General features: G+C 35.9%; 1 protein-coding gene across 2 annotated transcripts; it reads right to left on the reverse strand.

Annotated features, from left to right (window-relative positions):
* Positions 1-213: 213 nt before the first annotated feature.
* On the reverse strand, positions 214-11,500 carry si:dkey-127k13.1 (PWWP domain-containing DNA repair factor 3B). 2 transcript variants are annotated; one of them, XM_048164460.1, is made up of 13 exons: positions 11,205-11,343; positions 9,188-10,063; positions 8,863-9,103; positions 8,554-8,697; positions 5,983-6,053; positions 5,812-5,897; positions 5,678-5,738; positions 5,449-5,524; positions 5,161-5,211; positions 4,768-5,006; positions 2,017-2,217; positions 518-606; positions 214-437 (listed from the first exon to the last, which is right to left on the reverse strand). In XM_048164460.1, the coding sequence occupies exons 2-13, from the start codon at positions 9,998-10,000 to the stop codon at positions 380-382; spliced, it is 2,130 nt and encodes a 709-aa protein (XP_048020417.1). In that variant the 5' UTR covers positions 10,001-10,063; positions 11,205-11,343; the 3' UTR covers positions 214-379. The 2 variants fall into 2 exon arrangements, with proteins under 2 accessions (XP_048020417.1, XP_048020416.1); XM_048164459.1 differs by lacking the exon at positions 11,205-11,343 and adding an exon at positions 11,405-11,500 and having other exon boundaries at positions 215-437.
* Between the last annotated feature and the right edge of the window lie 5,219 nt (positions 11,501-16,719).

A 16,719-nucleotide genomic window follows, 5' to 3' on the forward strand; every position in this document is an offset into this window, starting at 1 on the left:
ATTTATGGTTAAAACGTATATCATTTTTTTATTTTTTAAAATATGAGTGATGGTTTCTCTAGATAAGACCCTTATTCCTCGTCTGGTATCATTTAAAGCTCTTTGAAGCTGCACTGAAACTGTAATTTTGACCTTCAACCATTTGGACTCCATTGAAGTCCACTATAAGGAGAAAAATCCTGGAATGTTTTCATCAAAAACCTTAATTTCTTTTCGACTGACGAAAGAAGGACATGGACATCTTGGATGACATGGGGGTGAGTAAATTATCAGGAAATTTTAATATGAAAGTGAACTAATCCTTTAATTTCAATCATTCAATCAATTCAACTAATTTCCATACAATGATTAAGTGCTGTCAAAAAATGTCACTGTCCATTTATAATGCTGTGCGCTTCATCTGTTGTTCAATCATCATGTCAAACTCCTGTCTTTCTCTAAAAAAGTAAAAGAAGAATTGTTTAAACAGATGCAAGATGCAGTTTTTCAGGGCAAAGCAGTTCACAAATACTCCTACCTGTTACTAAAGCACGGCCCTTTAAGATACTTCTCCTCTGCCTTCTCCAGGGAAAGCTTGTGGACTCCAGCAATGGCATGGATAATGGCCTAAAAAGTGAAACAGTCACTGAAACATGGCTATGCATGATGCTGGAACATGATTCAGCAAGGATGCATCAATTGACCATATGCAGGGAACATTCTTAAAGGGATAGTTCACCCAAAAATGAAATTTCTGTCATCATTTACTCATCCTCAAGTAGTTCCAAAACTGTATGAATTTCTTTGTTCTGCTGAACTCAAAGGAAGATATTTGGAAGAATGTTTGTAACCATACAGATCTTGCCCCCCATTGACTACCATAGTAGGAAAAAAAATACTTATGGTAGTCAATGGGGGGAGAACTTCGGCAATAATATAAGCCAGCTGGAAAACTTCTGGTGAAATGTAACTTGGTGTGTCGGTATCTTCAATGTTCTGAGGTAGCTTTAACAGCATCAATAGTGTAATACTTAGTTTATAATCAGAATATAGTCACTTAAATAGTCAGACATGGCATTAATTTAGTTATTCAAACGTAAGACAACACAAAAAAGACGCATCCCTCATCACCTCACAAAATTCAATTCAAACATCAGTTTTCACACTTTTGTGTCTTTTCTGACTGACAGCTTCTGTCGGTGCTCGCTTTGTGCAATTCATTCACAAGAAAAGTTATTGTTTTTCATGAGACTATGTGAGTACTTATACTTCTGCTTCTGATTTTATAATGTTTAACATTTATTCAAAAGTGAAACGTGGAAAAAATATTACAAGAAATGGCTAATATGAGCCAATAAATGCTCCTTTGCTGGTTATAGTGCTAATTAATGTCTTTTTTATTTGTAAATAAAAGTGTTTTCTATCAAATGTTGGATTTCCTACATTTTGAAATGCTTGGTTTTACAAATGGGGACAATCTCAGAAGGGTAAACAAATAATGTTTATGGTCATCACATTAAAAATAACATTTGAAGTGCTGGAAAAATATTACGTGTCCAATTATAGGCACAATGTTTCTTTATCAAACGTTCCCAATAGCTTCAAGTCTTTATTGTAATCAATAAAACTGGTTTATTGGCAAATTAGGTAAGTGTGATAACTGCATTAAAATATAAATACAGCATTAAAAAAGTCAGCCATTGATGGTTGTGTGTTGAATAACTAACAGTTCACCAGAAATGCCCAAGCTGGCTTATCAAAAACCAGGAAGTAACCATGCATTTGGTCAATTGATCAAAAGTGAAGATAAAAAACATTTCTATTTCAAATAAATGCTGATTAAAAATGTTTGATGGTTTCCACACAAATAAGCAGCACAACTGTTTTCAGTACTGATATTAAAAATAAATGTTTCTTTAGCACTAAATCAGCTTATTAGAATGATTTTTTTGATAAAACAAACAAACAAACAAAAAAAAAACATAAAAAATCTTACCAACCCCAAACATAAACGCTCCCATAAATGAAGGCGATTACCTCAGGCAGAAGCACATCGAGAATAAGCTGGATCCGGTCCACCTGGATGTTTTGTAGGCAGGTGTTATCGCAGACTTTGTCCAGGTAGCGGTACACCTTATCAACCTGCTCCTCATCTTCCAAATAGACATCAACCACTGGGCGAGAAGGCTTCTGGAGGGCTTGCATCCATTTAGACGACTCTCGACCGCTGATGACTGCCTGTGTGCACCAGACAGAAGGGTTAGCTGTGTGCTCAACAAGTGCATACACGAACCTGCCTCAATTCTTCAATACAAATATTAGGGCTGTCAAGCAATTACAATTTTTTATCTAATTAATTACATGACGTGGCAATTCATTAATCGCACATCAGTTTTGGCACATCAGAAATTACCCCCAAAAGGTAATTTGAACTCATTGTATAAAGCATCAAATAGACATTACAAAAATTAGCCTCAGAAAGAAATATTTTATTCAATTCAACATAGAATTTTTTACACATGAACTTTTGGACCATGAGGTTGAGTAAATGATGACTGAATTTTCATTTGTTGGGTGAACTATACCTTTAAAGGGGTGGTTGATCATTATTTAACTTTAATTAGTGTTTAATGTTGCTGTTAGAGCATAAACAACTCGGTTTGAACAATGTAAGGCTGAACACCGTTACTGACAATCCTCATTTTGGCTGCATGAGATTCTCCAGCTTTGTTGTTGTTGAGCAATCAAAGCACGAGCTGTTAAAGCTCCGCCCTCTTCTGGAAAGCGGCCGGGAGCAGCAGCTCATTTGCATTTAAAGGGACACACACAAAGATGGCATGACAAGCTATAATAAATGATCTGTGGGGTATTTTGAGCTGAAACTTCACAGACACATTCTGGGGACACCAGAGACTTATTTATATTACATCTTGTGAAAGGGGCATTATGGGTTCTCTTTATTTATTTTTTTAATTAACATGGAAATATGAAATGATTTAAAGGTGCCCTCGAATGAAAAATTGAATTTATCTTGGCATAGTTGAATAACAAGAGTTCAGTACATGGAAATGACATACAGTGAGTCTCAAACTCCACTGTTTCCTCCTTCTTATATAAATCTCATTTGTTTAAAAGACCTCCGAAGAACAGGCGAATCTCAACATAACACCGACTGTTACGTAACAGTCAGGATCATTAATATGTACGCCCCCAATATTTGCATATGCCAGCCCACGTTTCCAACATTATGAAAGGCATTAGACAAGGGCAGCCAGTATTAACGTCTGGATGTGCACAATTTGCCGAATTATCAGACTAGGAAAGCAAGCAATAACAACAGCGAAAAATGGCAGATGGAGCAATAATAACTGACATGATCCATGATATCATGATATTTTTAGTGATATTTGTAAATTGTCTTTCTAAATGTTTCGTTAGCATGTTGCTAATGTACTGTTAAATGAGGTTAAAGTTACCATTGTTTCTTATTGTATTCACGGAGACAAGAGCCGTCGCTATTTTCATTTTTAAACACTTGCAGTCTGTATAATTCATAAACACAACTTCATTCTTTATAAATCTCTCCAACAGTGTAGCATTAGCCGTTAGCCACGGAGCACTAGCCTCAAACTCATTCAGAATCAAATGTAAACAATATAACAGTATACAATACTCACATAATCCGACGCATACATGCAGTATGCATGACGAACACTTTGTAAAGATCCATTTGAGGGTTATATTAGCTGTGTGAACTTTGTTTATGCACTGTTTAAGGCAAGCGCGAGCTCCGGGGGCAGGGAGCGTGAGCATTTAAAGGGGCCGCACAGCATAAATCAGCTCATAGTTAATGATGCCCCAAAATAGGCAGTTAAAAGAATTTATTAAAAAAAATCTATGGGGTATTTTGAGCTGAAACTTCACAGACACATTCAGGGGACACCTTAGACTTATATTACATCTTGTTAAAAAACGTTCGATGGCACCTTTAAAAAAAATAAATTAGACTTTAAATAAGAAACTAAAACTGCCAGTAGGTGGTGGTAAATGTCATTCATTCATTCATTCATTCATTCATTCATTCATTCGTACTCATTCAGGAGTTAAGTAAATGGTTCTTTTAGGCTTGTTGGACTTGAAGCGGTGCTGCTCAGACTGATGACATACACTGATCAGTCTGTGCAGCACCGCTTCAAGTCCAACAAGTCTTTTATGAATGGTCCGCTGAATCATTGATTTCACTCGGTTCGTTCAAAACGCAGATTCAGAAATGAAACACTGCTGTGCATTGCACTGAGATGAGCAGTTCTGCTTTGTCTTTATATTTTCATTAGCAAAATTGAACAAAATAGACAATATTGTGTCTAAAATAACGCAATATTAACTTCTTATTTACTGAACTGTTGTATAAAATCAGTATTGCATTTGCACTTGTTATACAGGCTATGGGACAAAAACAGCACGCATATTGTAATATTAATAATGTAATATTGCACTTATTCCTCATGTAATATTAACTCATATGATCTAAATATGAGAAAAAAAGTCAAACAGGGGCATTTTTGCCCCCATTTCTTTAATTTTAGAGACTTTCTGACTTTGAGTTGTTACCCTGCATCATATTCATCAATCAATCAATCAACTGTATGTCATGTCAGATGACCTACGTAGGTCTGGGGCAGGGCAAGTGCATTAAAAATTTTAACATGTTATTTTTTTTTACCATAATTAATGCAATTAACACATTAAATCAACAGCCCTAATAAATATATCAACAAAAATACGTACCAGTAAGCGCTTTTCAACTTTTCGTCTGATGATAAAGTCAACCAACTGCTTGTTGGCGCGGTTGCGTGCAGCCTTGGATCGGTCGGGCAACACTTTCTTGGAGAGGAGCTCATCCTGCTCTTCCACAACGATGTCCTCTATGTTATTATCAGAGTTGTCACACTGTTCGCCCAGAATCTCCTGACTGGGGAAGGTCAGCACAGACTTCTCCTCGGAGTACCTCCTCCGCACTGGCCAACCTGGGATCATCAGATCAAAGGAACATTTCTGTTAAACCGGCACTGGTGAATTACATCTAATGACAGTGTCTTAAATCTTAAATTAACAACAACTAACCATCACAAACATTTCAGATGAGTAAGAAATCTTTATCTGTAATGAAAGGAAACCTACTGATGTCAGCGGCACAATATTCGATGAAGGAGCCAGAGAAGGATCCACATCCTGTCAGAAAACATCTGAATTCAGTATTTGAATTTCACTTTATAAGTCAGGAGTCCAAAATCAATCAATAGTTATTGATATATTTTATATAAAGTAACAAGGTTTATTCGTGTCCGCTGCACAGCATCAGGGCATTTAGTCTGCACTTTTGGATAAATATTGATATATTCACATATTTGACTCTGCTACATATTATTTTTAATTTAAAAAGGAAAACAAAAAAATTTAGATAAATACCAATGCGGATCCTGTAGTCCGATACCAGCTCCAGAGGCCAGGTGATGGCACTGCCATACTTCTCTTTTGCTAAATCCTAAAAAAGATATTAAAAAGAAAAGGCCTACCATGTCAATGAAAATGTTTGTAGTATATACAAAATATGCTTAGTGTAATAATGTCTTCTAACAGCAGAAATATGAAAATAGTGGGCATGCACTGGTAAAGAGTCAAAGAGATGTTACTTTACCACCAATGTTTCATACTCTTCACAGTCAAAGCGTTTTAGGTTTCGCAGGGGTACAGAAAACCTACAGATTTGAACAGAATAATTTACTATATATACCAAAAATAAGTGAAATTAAGATACTGATGAATTCTTACCCTTTTCTGGTTCTCTTTTGGTCGATTAGGTAGCAATCAACAAATATAATGCTGGCTTTTTTGCTCTTGTGATTCACACTTTTAACCTGTGGCACAGATGAGCACACTAGTCATCAACTACAGGCTAAAATCAAGAGTTACAAACTGCACAAAATCATATGCTGTACTCACCACTGCTGGCCAGTAGGGATATTTCCTCAGTTTGCACCACACGCAAAGCCCCTCTGAGATTGACAAAGGCTCTATAATGCATCAAAAATATATCAAATCATTGACCAAAAAAAAAAAAAAAAAAAAAAAAAATTATATATATATATATTATTATTATTATATATATTTTTTTTTTTTTTATAATATATATATATATATATATATATATATTTAACAAATTTATTAGACCACCTGTCATAATAAAGAGAAAAACAATTATTGTCATTTATTAGGCAAATAACAAACTGAAACTAAGTAGCCTTTCTTCACACATAATAACCAAAAAAAGTATATATTTAATTTTATTTTTATTTTTTTGTATGGCCTTCTTTGGACTTGATAACAGCTTGTATTCTTGCTGGCATTGTTTTTATGTTATTTTCCACAGTCTCTGTTGTTATTGACAAATTATATACAGTACAGTCCAAAAGTTTGGAACCACTAAGATTTTTAATGTTTTTAAAAGAAGTTTCGTCTGCTCACCAAGGCTACATTTATTTAATTAAAAATACAGTAAAAAACAGTAATATTGTGAAATATTATTACAATTTAAAATAACTGTGTTTCTATTTGAATATATTTGACAAAGTAATTTATTCCTGTGATGCAAAGCTGAATTTTCAGCATCATTACTCCAGTCTTCAGTGTCACATGATCCTTCAGAAATCATTCTAATATGCTGATTTGCTGCTCAATAAACATTTATGGTTATTTTCAATGTTGAAAACAGTTGTGTACTTTTTTTTTTTCAGGATTCCTTGATGAATAGAAAGTTCAAAAGAACAGCATTTATCTGAAATACAAAGCTTCTGTAGCATTATACACTACCGTTCAAAAGTTTGGGGTCAGTAAGAATTTTTATTTTTATTTTTTTGAAAAGAAATTAAAGAAATGAATACTTTTATTCAGCAAGGATGCATTAAATCAATCAAAAGTGGCAGTAAAGACATTTATAATGTTACAAAAGATTAGATTTCAGATAAACACTGTTCTTTTGAACTTTCTATTCATCAAATAATCCTGAAAAAAAATATTGTACACAAATATTTTGTACAATTGTACACATTAAATGTTTCTTGAGCAGCAGATCAGCATATTAGAATGATTTCTGAAGGATCATGTGACACTGAAGACTGGAGTAATGATGCTGAAAATTCAGCTTTGCCATCACAGGAATAAATTACTTTGTCAAATATATTCAAATAGAAAACAGTTATTTTAAATTGTAATAATATTTCACAATATTACTGTTTTTACTGTATTTTTAATTAAATAAATGTAGCCTTGGTGAGCAGACGAAACTTCTTTTAAAAACATTAAAAATCTTAGTGGTTCCAAACTTTTGGACTGTACTGTATTTATTATTCCAAATAGTTTCTAGTTGTTCCCAAAGACTTGCTATTGATGAAACTTTTGTGTGATCTATCTTTGAATCCATTAAATCCCAACAATAATTATATTTTAGCATTAGAAACACTACTGTCACTAAAAGAGCGCACACATACTGGTGTGGATAAACCATTACAGAAACATAAAAATGATTTTGGTAATCACCAATACTGTTAGTTTAGGGCAGCTGTGGCACAAACCTTACATTGGGTGATGCTCTAATAAATTTATTACATATAATAAATTTGTTAAAGGCACAATATGTAATTTTTCGCCACTAGAGGTCGCTTATTCAAAACAAAGGCGTAGCTTGATGACACCTTGATTTCGCAGAATCATGGGAGGTGTTGTCTTTACGTCTACAGCCGATGGAACAGAATCCAACGGGACTCAGGCAGAAATCATTTTAATGGATGAACTAATGTATTAAAGATTTATTAACATTACTGTAGGATGAAGCAGGTTGTGGCTGAAAGCTGTTGGAGAGGAACAAGGCCGCTGGAGCGATTGCTAATGAGAAACGAGTGCGACACACGGCTCGAGAGCTTTTATTATGCCGCAGACGAGCGCTTCCGCTTCTTCCTGTCATGTGTATGTGAGGCAACGCAGCGCTGTTTATCATATTAGATACATTTGTGTGTTGAAAGTTGTTATAATGCTACTCTGTGCATTCGCTCGGCAGCTGCTATGAGACACTTGTAGTAAGATAGATCAATATTAGGCATGGTAAAACATGGCGGTAAATCAAGAAAACGAGATTTAAACAATAAGACTAAATGTGTTCAGCAATATAACATGATTAGTTTTCTGTCAATGAATGCATCCAAACAGTTGCTCACCTATTTAATAAAACATAATATATAAAAGCATCTTTGGTGTTTCCATGGTTTCTACAAAATAAACCCCGCAAATCGAGGGTAACGCGGCTATGATGTCATTGATAAGCAACACACGGACAAGGTCCTGGTTAAAACTGCTTATTTCTCTGGATTTAAACATTCTTGGATACATTTGGGATAATGTAAGTACACAAGTCAACAAAATATATAACACTGTTCTAGTGATTTTTGGATATTTTAATCCTAAAATACAGTTTTATACACACACACACACACACACACGTTCCTTTTATTGCTCACTCACTTTTATTGTCCTGTTTCAAAAAGCTGGGCAGCTCTTCATCATCGTCCTGGTCCTCCTCCTGCATCAAGACAGAGTGGTTAAGAGGATGAGGCTCCTCCTGCAGGCTCAGCTCGATGGACAGGTCAGAGGACATGGTTTGATCTCCTAGGTACACAACACTATATCATTATAATGACTGATTTCAGAAGACAATGACAACAATCATATATCTGAGGCTCTATTTATAACTATTAACATTAAGACTTATAATAATGTAATACATAGACTACATTATATTGATTTTTATAAGGAGCCAAAATTGTTGTATACCTGATTTCTGTGGCTCTGGCTCCTGGGTTTCAATGCAGGGTCCACTTGGAGGTTGCGTCTCAAAGGATGGCTCTTCCTGAGGAGATTTTACAGGAGACGTTGCTCTCTTCCTACCGCGTTTCACTGGTGGAGAAGCACTTGGCTGTTCCTGCACGTTCTTTTTCTTGCGACCTCTTGGCCTTCCTACTGCCGCGAGTCCCTGAGGTCTGACCATTAATGGAGTAGCTTCTGGAGGAGGTGACTAATAAGAATACCACATGAACAATAGTTAATGCAGGAATTTCAAACAACAGTTCAATAATGCTTTAATGGCTTTCATGCAAACCTTTACTAGACTGGAGTCTTTGACTTTCCGATGACTATGTGGCGTGCAACTATTCTCAGCTCTTTTTGGAGACAGGGGATGGAGGTGCGAGTTCGGTGTGGAGCTTAAGAGCGGGCGGGTCCGAGGCCGACCCCGGCCCCGTTTTGGGGTGTGTGGTAGAGAGCTACAATCACCATTAGTGTGGCAGGAGGATATCTCCTCGAGAGGACGAGCAGATAATGTAGTACAAGTGTGAAGCCCTGTAGAAACATCAGAAGGGGTCTGAGGGTTTTGAGTTTTTTTAGAGTGCCGAAAACGTGTCCCTTTCGTTTTTGGAGAGCTGAAGTGTTGTTCTGGGCATGAATTGCGTACAGAATTGTCCAGTGCATCTGCACAAGCTTTGCTAGCAGCTACTTCTTTCTCACTGGGTTGAATGCATTTCTTTTTCCTTCCCCTGTGAGATCTTTTCGAGGTCTCTGACGGGCATTTGCGGGGAGTAATTTTCTGAGGCACCGTCGACTCAGGTTTATGTGACTTTGAAGACGCCAATCCATTTAAACCCCTTAGTTCATGCGTTGAGTTTTGTAAACGAGCTGATGAGTCAAGACTTTGGTCTGCTGCATGAGGTTTCTCCTTTTTCTTCTTGGTCGTTCTCTGTCCGCATGATTCTGTGGTATTCAGAGCTTGTGACACTGTGGTTTCTTTAATATGTAAGAAGGAAGCTTTGTCGGTTGAAACAGGTTTGTTAAGATCTGCAAGAACTTCAGAAATGGTGCGACAGGTCCTGCGCGGATTCCTTCGGTGGTGTGAAGACAACTTATCTGATGAACTCATTCCTGCAACCACTGATGTCTCAGCACATTGTAACCAACCAATGGTTGGCTACATTCTGCTGGGCTGCAAAGAATCCCAAAGTGAGGTCTGTTACTCATGTTAGCTGTCAAATGTATCTTGGACATATGTTTAAAGGATTAGTTCACTTTCAAATAAAATTTTCCTGATAATTTACTCACCCCCATGTCATCCAAGATGTTAATGTCTTTCTTCAGTCGAAAAGAAATTAAGGTTTTTGATTAAAACATTCCAGGATTATTCTCCTTATAGTGGACTTCATTGGAGCCCAAACGGTTGAAGGTCAAAATTACAGTTTCAGTGCAGCTTCAAAGAGTGGTCTTCAAAGGGTCTTATCTAGAGAAACGATCAGTCGTTTAAAAAAAAAAAAAAACAACTGTATATGCTTTATAAACACAAATGATCGCCTTGCACATGAAAAAGCTTAGGCTGTATGTCCTACGCCTTCCCTATTAACTTACGGAAAAAAACGAAGTATAAGTATAATAGGGAAGGCGTAGGACATACAGCGTAAGCTTTTTGAAGAATACGGAAAGCGGAAGCATGTGCAAGGCAGTCATGTGTGTTTATAAAGCATATACAGTTGTTTTTTTTTTTAAAACGACTGATCGTTTCGCTAGATAAGACCCTTATTCCTCGTCTGGTATCGTTTAAAGCTCTTTGAAGCTGCACCTTCAACCGTTTGGAGTCAACTGAAGTCCACTATAAAGGAGAATAATCCTGGAATGTTTTCATCAAAAACCTTAATTTCTTTTCGACTGAAGAAAGAAAGACATCTTGGATGACATGCGATTGAGTACAATTATCAGGAAATTTTATTTGAAAGTGAACTAATCCTTTAACTTGCCATAAGTTTAGCAACAAACAAAGCAACTAAGAGTTCAACACAAAGACCTTTTACTGTAAAGACATACTATGAATTACATTATAAACAGGCTATATTATAAATATAAAACACATTAGAAGACATTTTCAGCAATTGCATCACTTAACGCTTATCATATTGCGAAATGCAGCCTTTAAAGCCGCTGTAAGTTCCTGTAAACAGTATCTTTGTTGTTATAGTGGAACTGATATCAGCAAATAAACATCTGCAAAATCAACCGTATAAGAATTGTAAGACAACAGATACAACGATATACGCATAAAATGCAACATAAAAGAAAGTATCTAAAACACAACAGACGTGTTGACTAGGAGCGCTGTGTATTAGCATTAGCAGCTCCATGGAAAACCAACGTCAACACGGTCAGAGGGCGTATGTTATAGTATCCTAAAAACCTGCAGAAGCATGTTCAGTTGCTGCTGTTTCAAAAGCGTGAAATTAAAGATATTGTAAAATAAAATGTATGCGCTCATATGAGGGATTAGCATAAGATCACTTACTTGTTAGATTTTTAGCTGTTTACGAAGTGCTAGATCGCGTCACTTGATCAGGGCTTGAATCAGGAAGTCGGTTTGAAGGAGAGAGAGCTCTGCTATTAAAAACACAATCTTTTTTTTCTTTTTCTTTATTTTTGCTGATAATTTTGATGTTTTTCAAGTTAAAAATATATTAATAATTATTAAAAAAAATTGGAACAATTGTATTATTCAATTCACTTAATTTGAATATTAATAACTGTAAATTAAATAATAACAATAAAATAATTCAAATAAATCATCGAATTTTGAATTAAATATTCAATTAAATAATATAACCCATTATATAAACCCACCTATTTTCAAAACATAAACAAAAAAAACAAACAAAAATACATTCAACTTAAAAAATAAATATAATATTTTGTCCTGAGAATAGGAATTCATTTTAAAAACATTAAAAATATGTATAAAATATATATTAAAAAAAAAATCAGTCAAATATTTTCATGTCCTCCCAACTTTATTCACACAATAACAACAACAACAACAACAATACTAACCTACTATTACTACTATTATAACATTATTTATTTCACATAACCATAAAAATATCTCATAATCTCTCATTATGAAGGACTTTATAGCACTTTCCATATAATATTAGGCTATGCTATAGTTGTTCGTGGTCGTTGTCGGTTTTCTTCAGTGACGTCTTCGGTTCCTCACCCATTAACCTTACAGTTCTCTCTGCAAAATGGATACAGAAATAAATTAAACAGTGCACTGTCAAATAAACGTCTTGTATCATCAGTGTTGGGGAAATATACTTTTAAAAGTAATGCATAACAATATTGCCTTACTCCCGAAAAAAAGTAACTAATTGTCTTAATTACATTTTATGGAAACTAATGGGTTACGTTATTTTTGCGTTACTTTTCTCACAGGGGCTGGGCTTGCTTGTTGTTTGTTGTTTTTTTTTAAATAACAAAAAAGTTCTATTTTTGGCAAATTTTCACACAAAAAGTGAAATGAATAAGCTTCAGGCTGATTACAAATGTGATGTTTGTCTAAAGTCATTTTTGCTTATTAGTAAGTTTGAACTGGATCATCGATATATAAAAACTGTTCACTCCTATTAGTTATAAATGAAACTGCAACGCGCAATATAGTGGAATACGTCCCGCCTTCTAAGTAAAAGAGCCAATCGCTAATTGAGAAAGTCATTGCGTCACTGTAGCTGCCATTAGAAGCTCCGGTTCCCATAGAAACCTGAGACTCGTGCTTAGGACTGCACATGCGCATTGTCTCGTCTAGCCTGAAAAATAAGCTTTTAAACAATATTTGAGCATAAGAAACAACATTTATGGGGCAGTTCATGTCAGATTTTGTTGCTGATTTGAAATATCAATATTGAAATGTTATTTAACTGTGAGTTCAGCAAGCAGTTTTTCAGATTTCAGGATTCCCCCATTCAAATAGATAGGACTTGGATGCCCGAAATAGCTGCCCAGAGGTGTTGCAAATATAGCCGCCGAGTGAACAGACTTTCCTTTAAAGGGACTTTGATTATAATCACTCACACTTTCTTGACAAGATAAGTCGTTTTGGATTCACAGGCTTTCCTCTGACTCTCTGCTGCCGCCTGCTGGCTGTTTGCGGCACTCCGTAAAGCTGCACATGAATCCAAATGATGCGATTCACTGGTCAGATTCACCCACAGAGTCTCCATTAGAGCTGCACGAAGCAAAACACGTATTAAACACGTTTTCATACATTTATTACCTGTTTTATTCTGAAGTAGCAATTTAAGCTTATGCAATAATAAAATGAATCGTCATGATCAACATTATAAGGAAACATTAGTTCATGGAATTTATTGCATATAAAACACGTAGGCCTAAATGTTATATGGGTCAATGACGGGTCATTTTTTGTCCAAAGGCCTTAATAATAATAAAAAACAAAGCTATGACATCCAAAGTATGTAAGGTAGTACAACTAGATCTCTTTTATTGAATCCAAAAGGTTTGAATTATATTTTACTACATATAAAAGTATTTTTAAGATTTTGAAGTGTCAAATCATTCGGGTTAACCATCCAAAGGCCAATACAGCCACTTCATTTGTGATTAAAATATCTTAAAATGTAATAAATGTATATATTTTTTATTCTGGCATGATTTTATAACATCATATAACAACGTAGTGCAAAATGATATTAAAATTATGTGTAGAAGTCGTTGCTTTGTTATGAGAAAGAATGTCCGGAAAAATGAATTTCATTGATGTCATTTGGAGTAACAAATATGAAGGGACTATTTTGGATCAAGTCATGCGGTCAATATCTTGTGACAGGATGTGACATCATTCAGACGTCTGCAAAGGACCACATGGTCATGAAGCAAAGTAACTAAATTTGAAAAATTCATGTTTTCACGTGCTCATACGCATGTCCCTGAAACATCAGTCATTTGGTACAACCGCTATAAAACATGGAAAATGTTGTAATATTTTAAAAACTTGTACTAAATATAAAATGTTTGATTGTCCTTTTGCTAGCTAGATATCATCCTGTTAGGACTGTTTGAAAATATCATCATTCGGTAAAACCGAAATTTTGGTTAAACCGCATGACTTTTTTGGTGACAAATTTTGTCCATCTTGTAATAAATGACAAAAGCAATTCATTATAAAAAATACGTCATCTCATTGTTAACACTTAATAAAACTTTAAAATTAATTATATCTCCATTATGTTTTTTTACACATCCGTCAATGACCCTTATCAAAGTGTCTTGAAGGCACACTTAGAGTAACTCATTTCATATATATATTATACTCCTCATCTCAAAACAGATAATTATGCTCTCATGTAAAAGATGTCGTCTTTGGTTGCACCAACTTTATCATTTTTAAAAATATTCCCATATTTGGCTCTCCTACCCTTTTGTTGAGCCAGCTCAGAAAAAAGTCTTGCGTGTTCACTGTGGTGCCTGAGTCTTTGATTTTCCAAAGCTGTTACGTTTTCCTTTAGGATCATCTAAAATAGAAACAGAAATTCAATAAAGTCAGCATTACCATCTTTAAAAAATCTATAAATTAATTTTTTGGACTCTTTATCAGTTCTTTTTTATCATCCTTCTATCGTACTTTGATATACAAACTGCACCAAGATATTCAAAACTCATTCATCACACATTTGATACTCACTTGCAGTTGCAGACTCTCGGTTAGAGATGCGTTGGTTTCCCTCTGGCTCTCTAGAATACTTTCCAGCTCTTCTTGCAGTCTGGTCTGGTTTTTAGAGCTCAGCTCCAGTGCAGATTTCAAGACATCTTGCTCCTTTTCCTTAATCACTTTAGCTCCCTCCATCTTTTCAATTAAGGCCTGATGTGCTGCTCTGCATTGTGTAAGGCTAGCCAACGGAGGCCAGGTGACCCAAACCACAATAACGATCAGAGAGATCATGGACCACAACGTGAGGACAGCCATAATCCAGTTACAGGTGTTCTGCGCTGAGCTGGATCTGGCCATACTGAGAAAGGTGATGCAGGACAGAGACCACACTGATCTTCTGCGGTCTGGTGTGGCGGTGAGGGAATCAGGGTTGAACCAGCTGTGTTTTGTTCACTGAGGCTGGGCTGACTCTCTGGATGTGAGTGGAAGCTACGTCAGCATATCTATCTACATTGTTATTTTAAGGTCCTTATCTGTGCTCTGAGGAATAATTACACATTACTGTTTTAGAAAACATCCAGTATTTCCCTGGAGACATTTTTTCCATGTGCTCACGGCAGTGTGGTTCATAAATCGCTGTATGAGCCATAATGCCTTACTCAGCAGTGTTGGGGAAAGTTCATTTTAAAAGTAATGCATTACAATATTGCGTTACTTCCTAAAAAAGTAACTAATTGCGTTACTTAGTTAGTGTTTCTCACCAGGGCTGTGCTTTCATGTTTGTTTTTTTAATAACAATAAAAAAAGCTATATTTTTGGCTAATGTTAAAGGGTTAGTTCATCCAAAAAATGAAAATTCTGTCATTAATTATTCACACTCATGTCGTTCCACACCCATAAGATCTTTGTTCATCTTCGGAACTCAAATAAAGATATTTTTGATGAAATCCGAGATGACTCATCCATAGACAGCAAACCACCACTTTCAAGGTCCAGAACGGCACTAAAGACATCGTTAAAACAGTCAATGTGACTGCAGTGGTTCAACCTTAATGTTATGAAGCGACGAGAATACTTTTTGTGCGCAAAAACAAAACAAAAGTAACTTTATGCAACAATATCATCTCTTCTGTGTCATTCTCATCCGTCATTTACATCCAGCTTTTCCGTGTTTACGTCAGAACGCCGACTCATTATTGGCCGGCTCCTGCGTCAGCATCACTTTCATGTGTCGTGCTGCTCATGTGAACAGCTTTGGCCAATACTGATCCGGCGTTCAGCAGTGGCGTGTTTGCCCCTGGCGTTCAGACGTAGAACCAGGAATTTAATATTGTGAATTATTACAGGTTTGCATATAGTTCTGAAATTCATTTCACTGTTTTTATTCATTTTGAGGAATACTTAAAGGTCCTCCAAGCGATGTCACAAAACATTTTTTGTCACATACAGCAAACATCTCCTCACTATCCGCTAGCTGCCTGTCCCCTGAACACACTGTAAAAAAATGCTCCGAAAACGGCAATAAAAACAAACTGGTGCAGCCTGGACCACAAAACATAATAAACATGCTCCAGCCAATAACCGACAAGAATGATTTTAAATGCGCGTTCATGACTGTTTCAGGAAGCACGGATGGGAGGGGAGGGGGGAGGAGGAGGGAGGGTCTAGCTAGCCTCTGTTTTGTTTGACAACACTTCGAACGTCAACAGGAAGTTACTCCGCTCAGGATCGCTTAGAGAACCTTTAATGTTTTTCATGCAAGTGAGATGAGTAAATGCTCATTCACATTTAGTCTAGAACTACAATACCCATCATCATGTTCACACAGCGCACATAACGCCTCTGCACTTTATTTCTCTTAACATGGGGACAGGAGAGCTGTCAGTCAATAAAAAATTAACAGGCTGGACAATATGACCTAAAATCAAAATCTCGATTAATTGAACATTTTACCTCGATTACGATTAATGAATGATTATTTTGTTTGCTTGTTTTTTTGCCCTCAAAGTTCACTGACAAGGTTTGTACTGTAAATATGCATGACTATTTAAGGCGGGATATTTGAAAGAGTGCTCCGACATAACAGCTCAGTTTCAGCACTTATTTTATCTATGGTTCATAACATTTCTTACAGATTTCTGCTCATTGTAAATCAGATA

Source organism: Megalobrama amblycephala, linkage group LG17 (genome assembly GCF_018812025.1).
Source record: "Megalobrama amblycephala isolate DHTTF-2021 linkage group LG17, ASM1881202v1, whole genome shotgun sequence".
Taxonomy (NCBI): Eukaryota; Metazoa; Chordata; class Actinopteri; order Cypriniformes; family Xenocyprididae; genus Megalobrama; species Megalobrama amblycephala.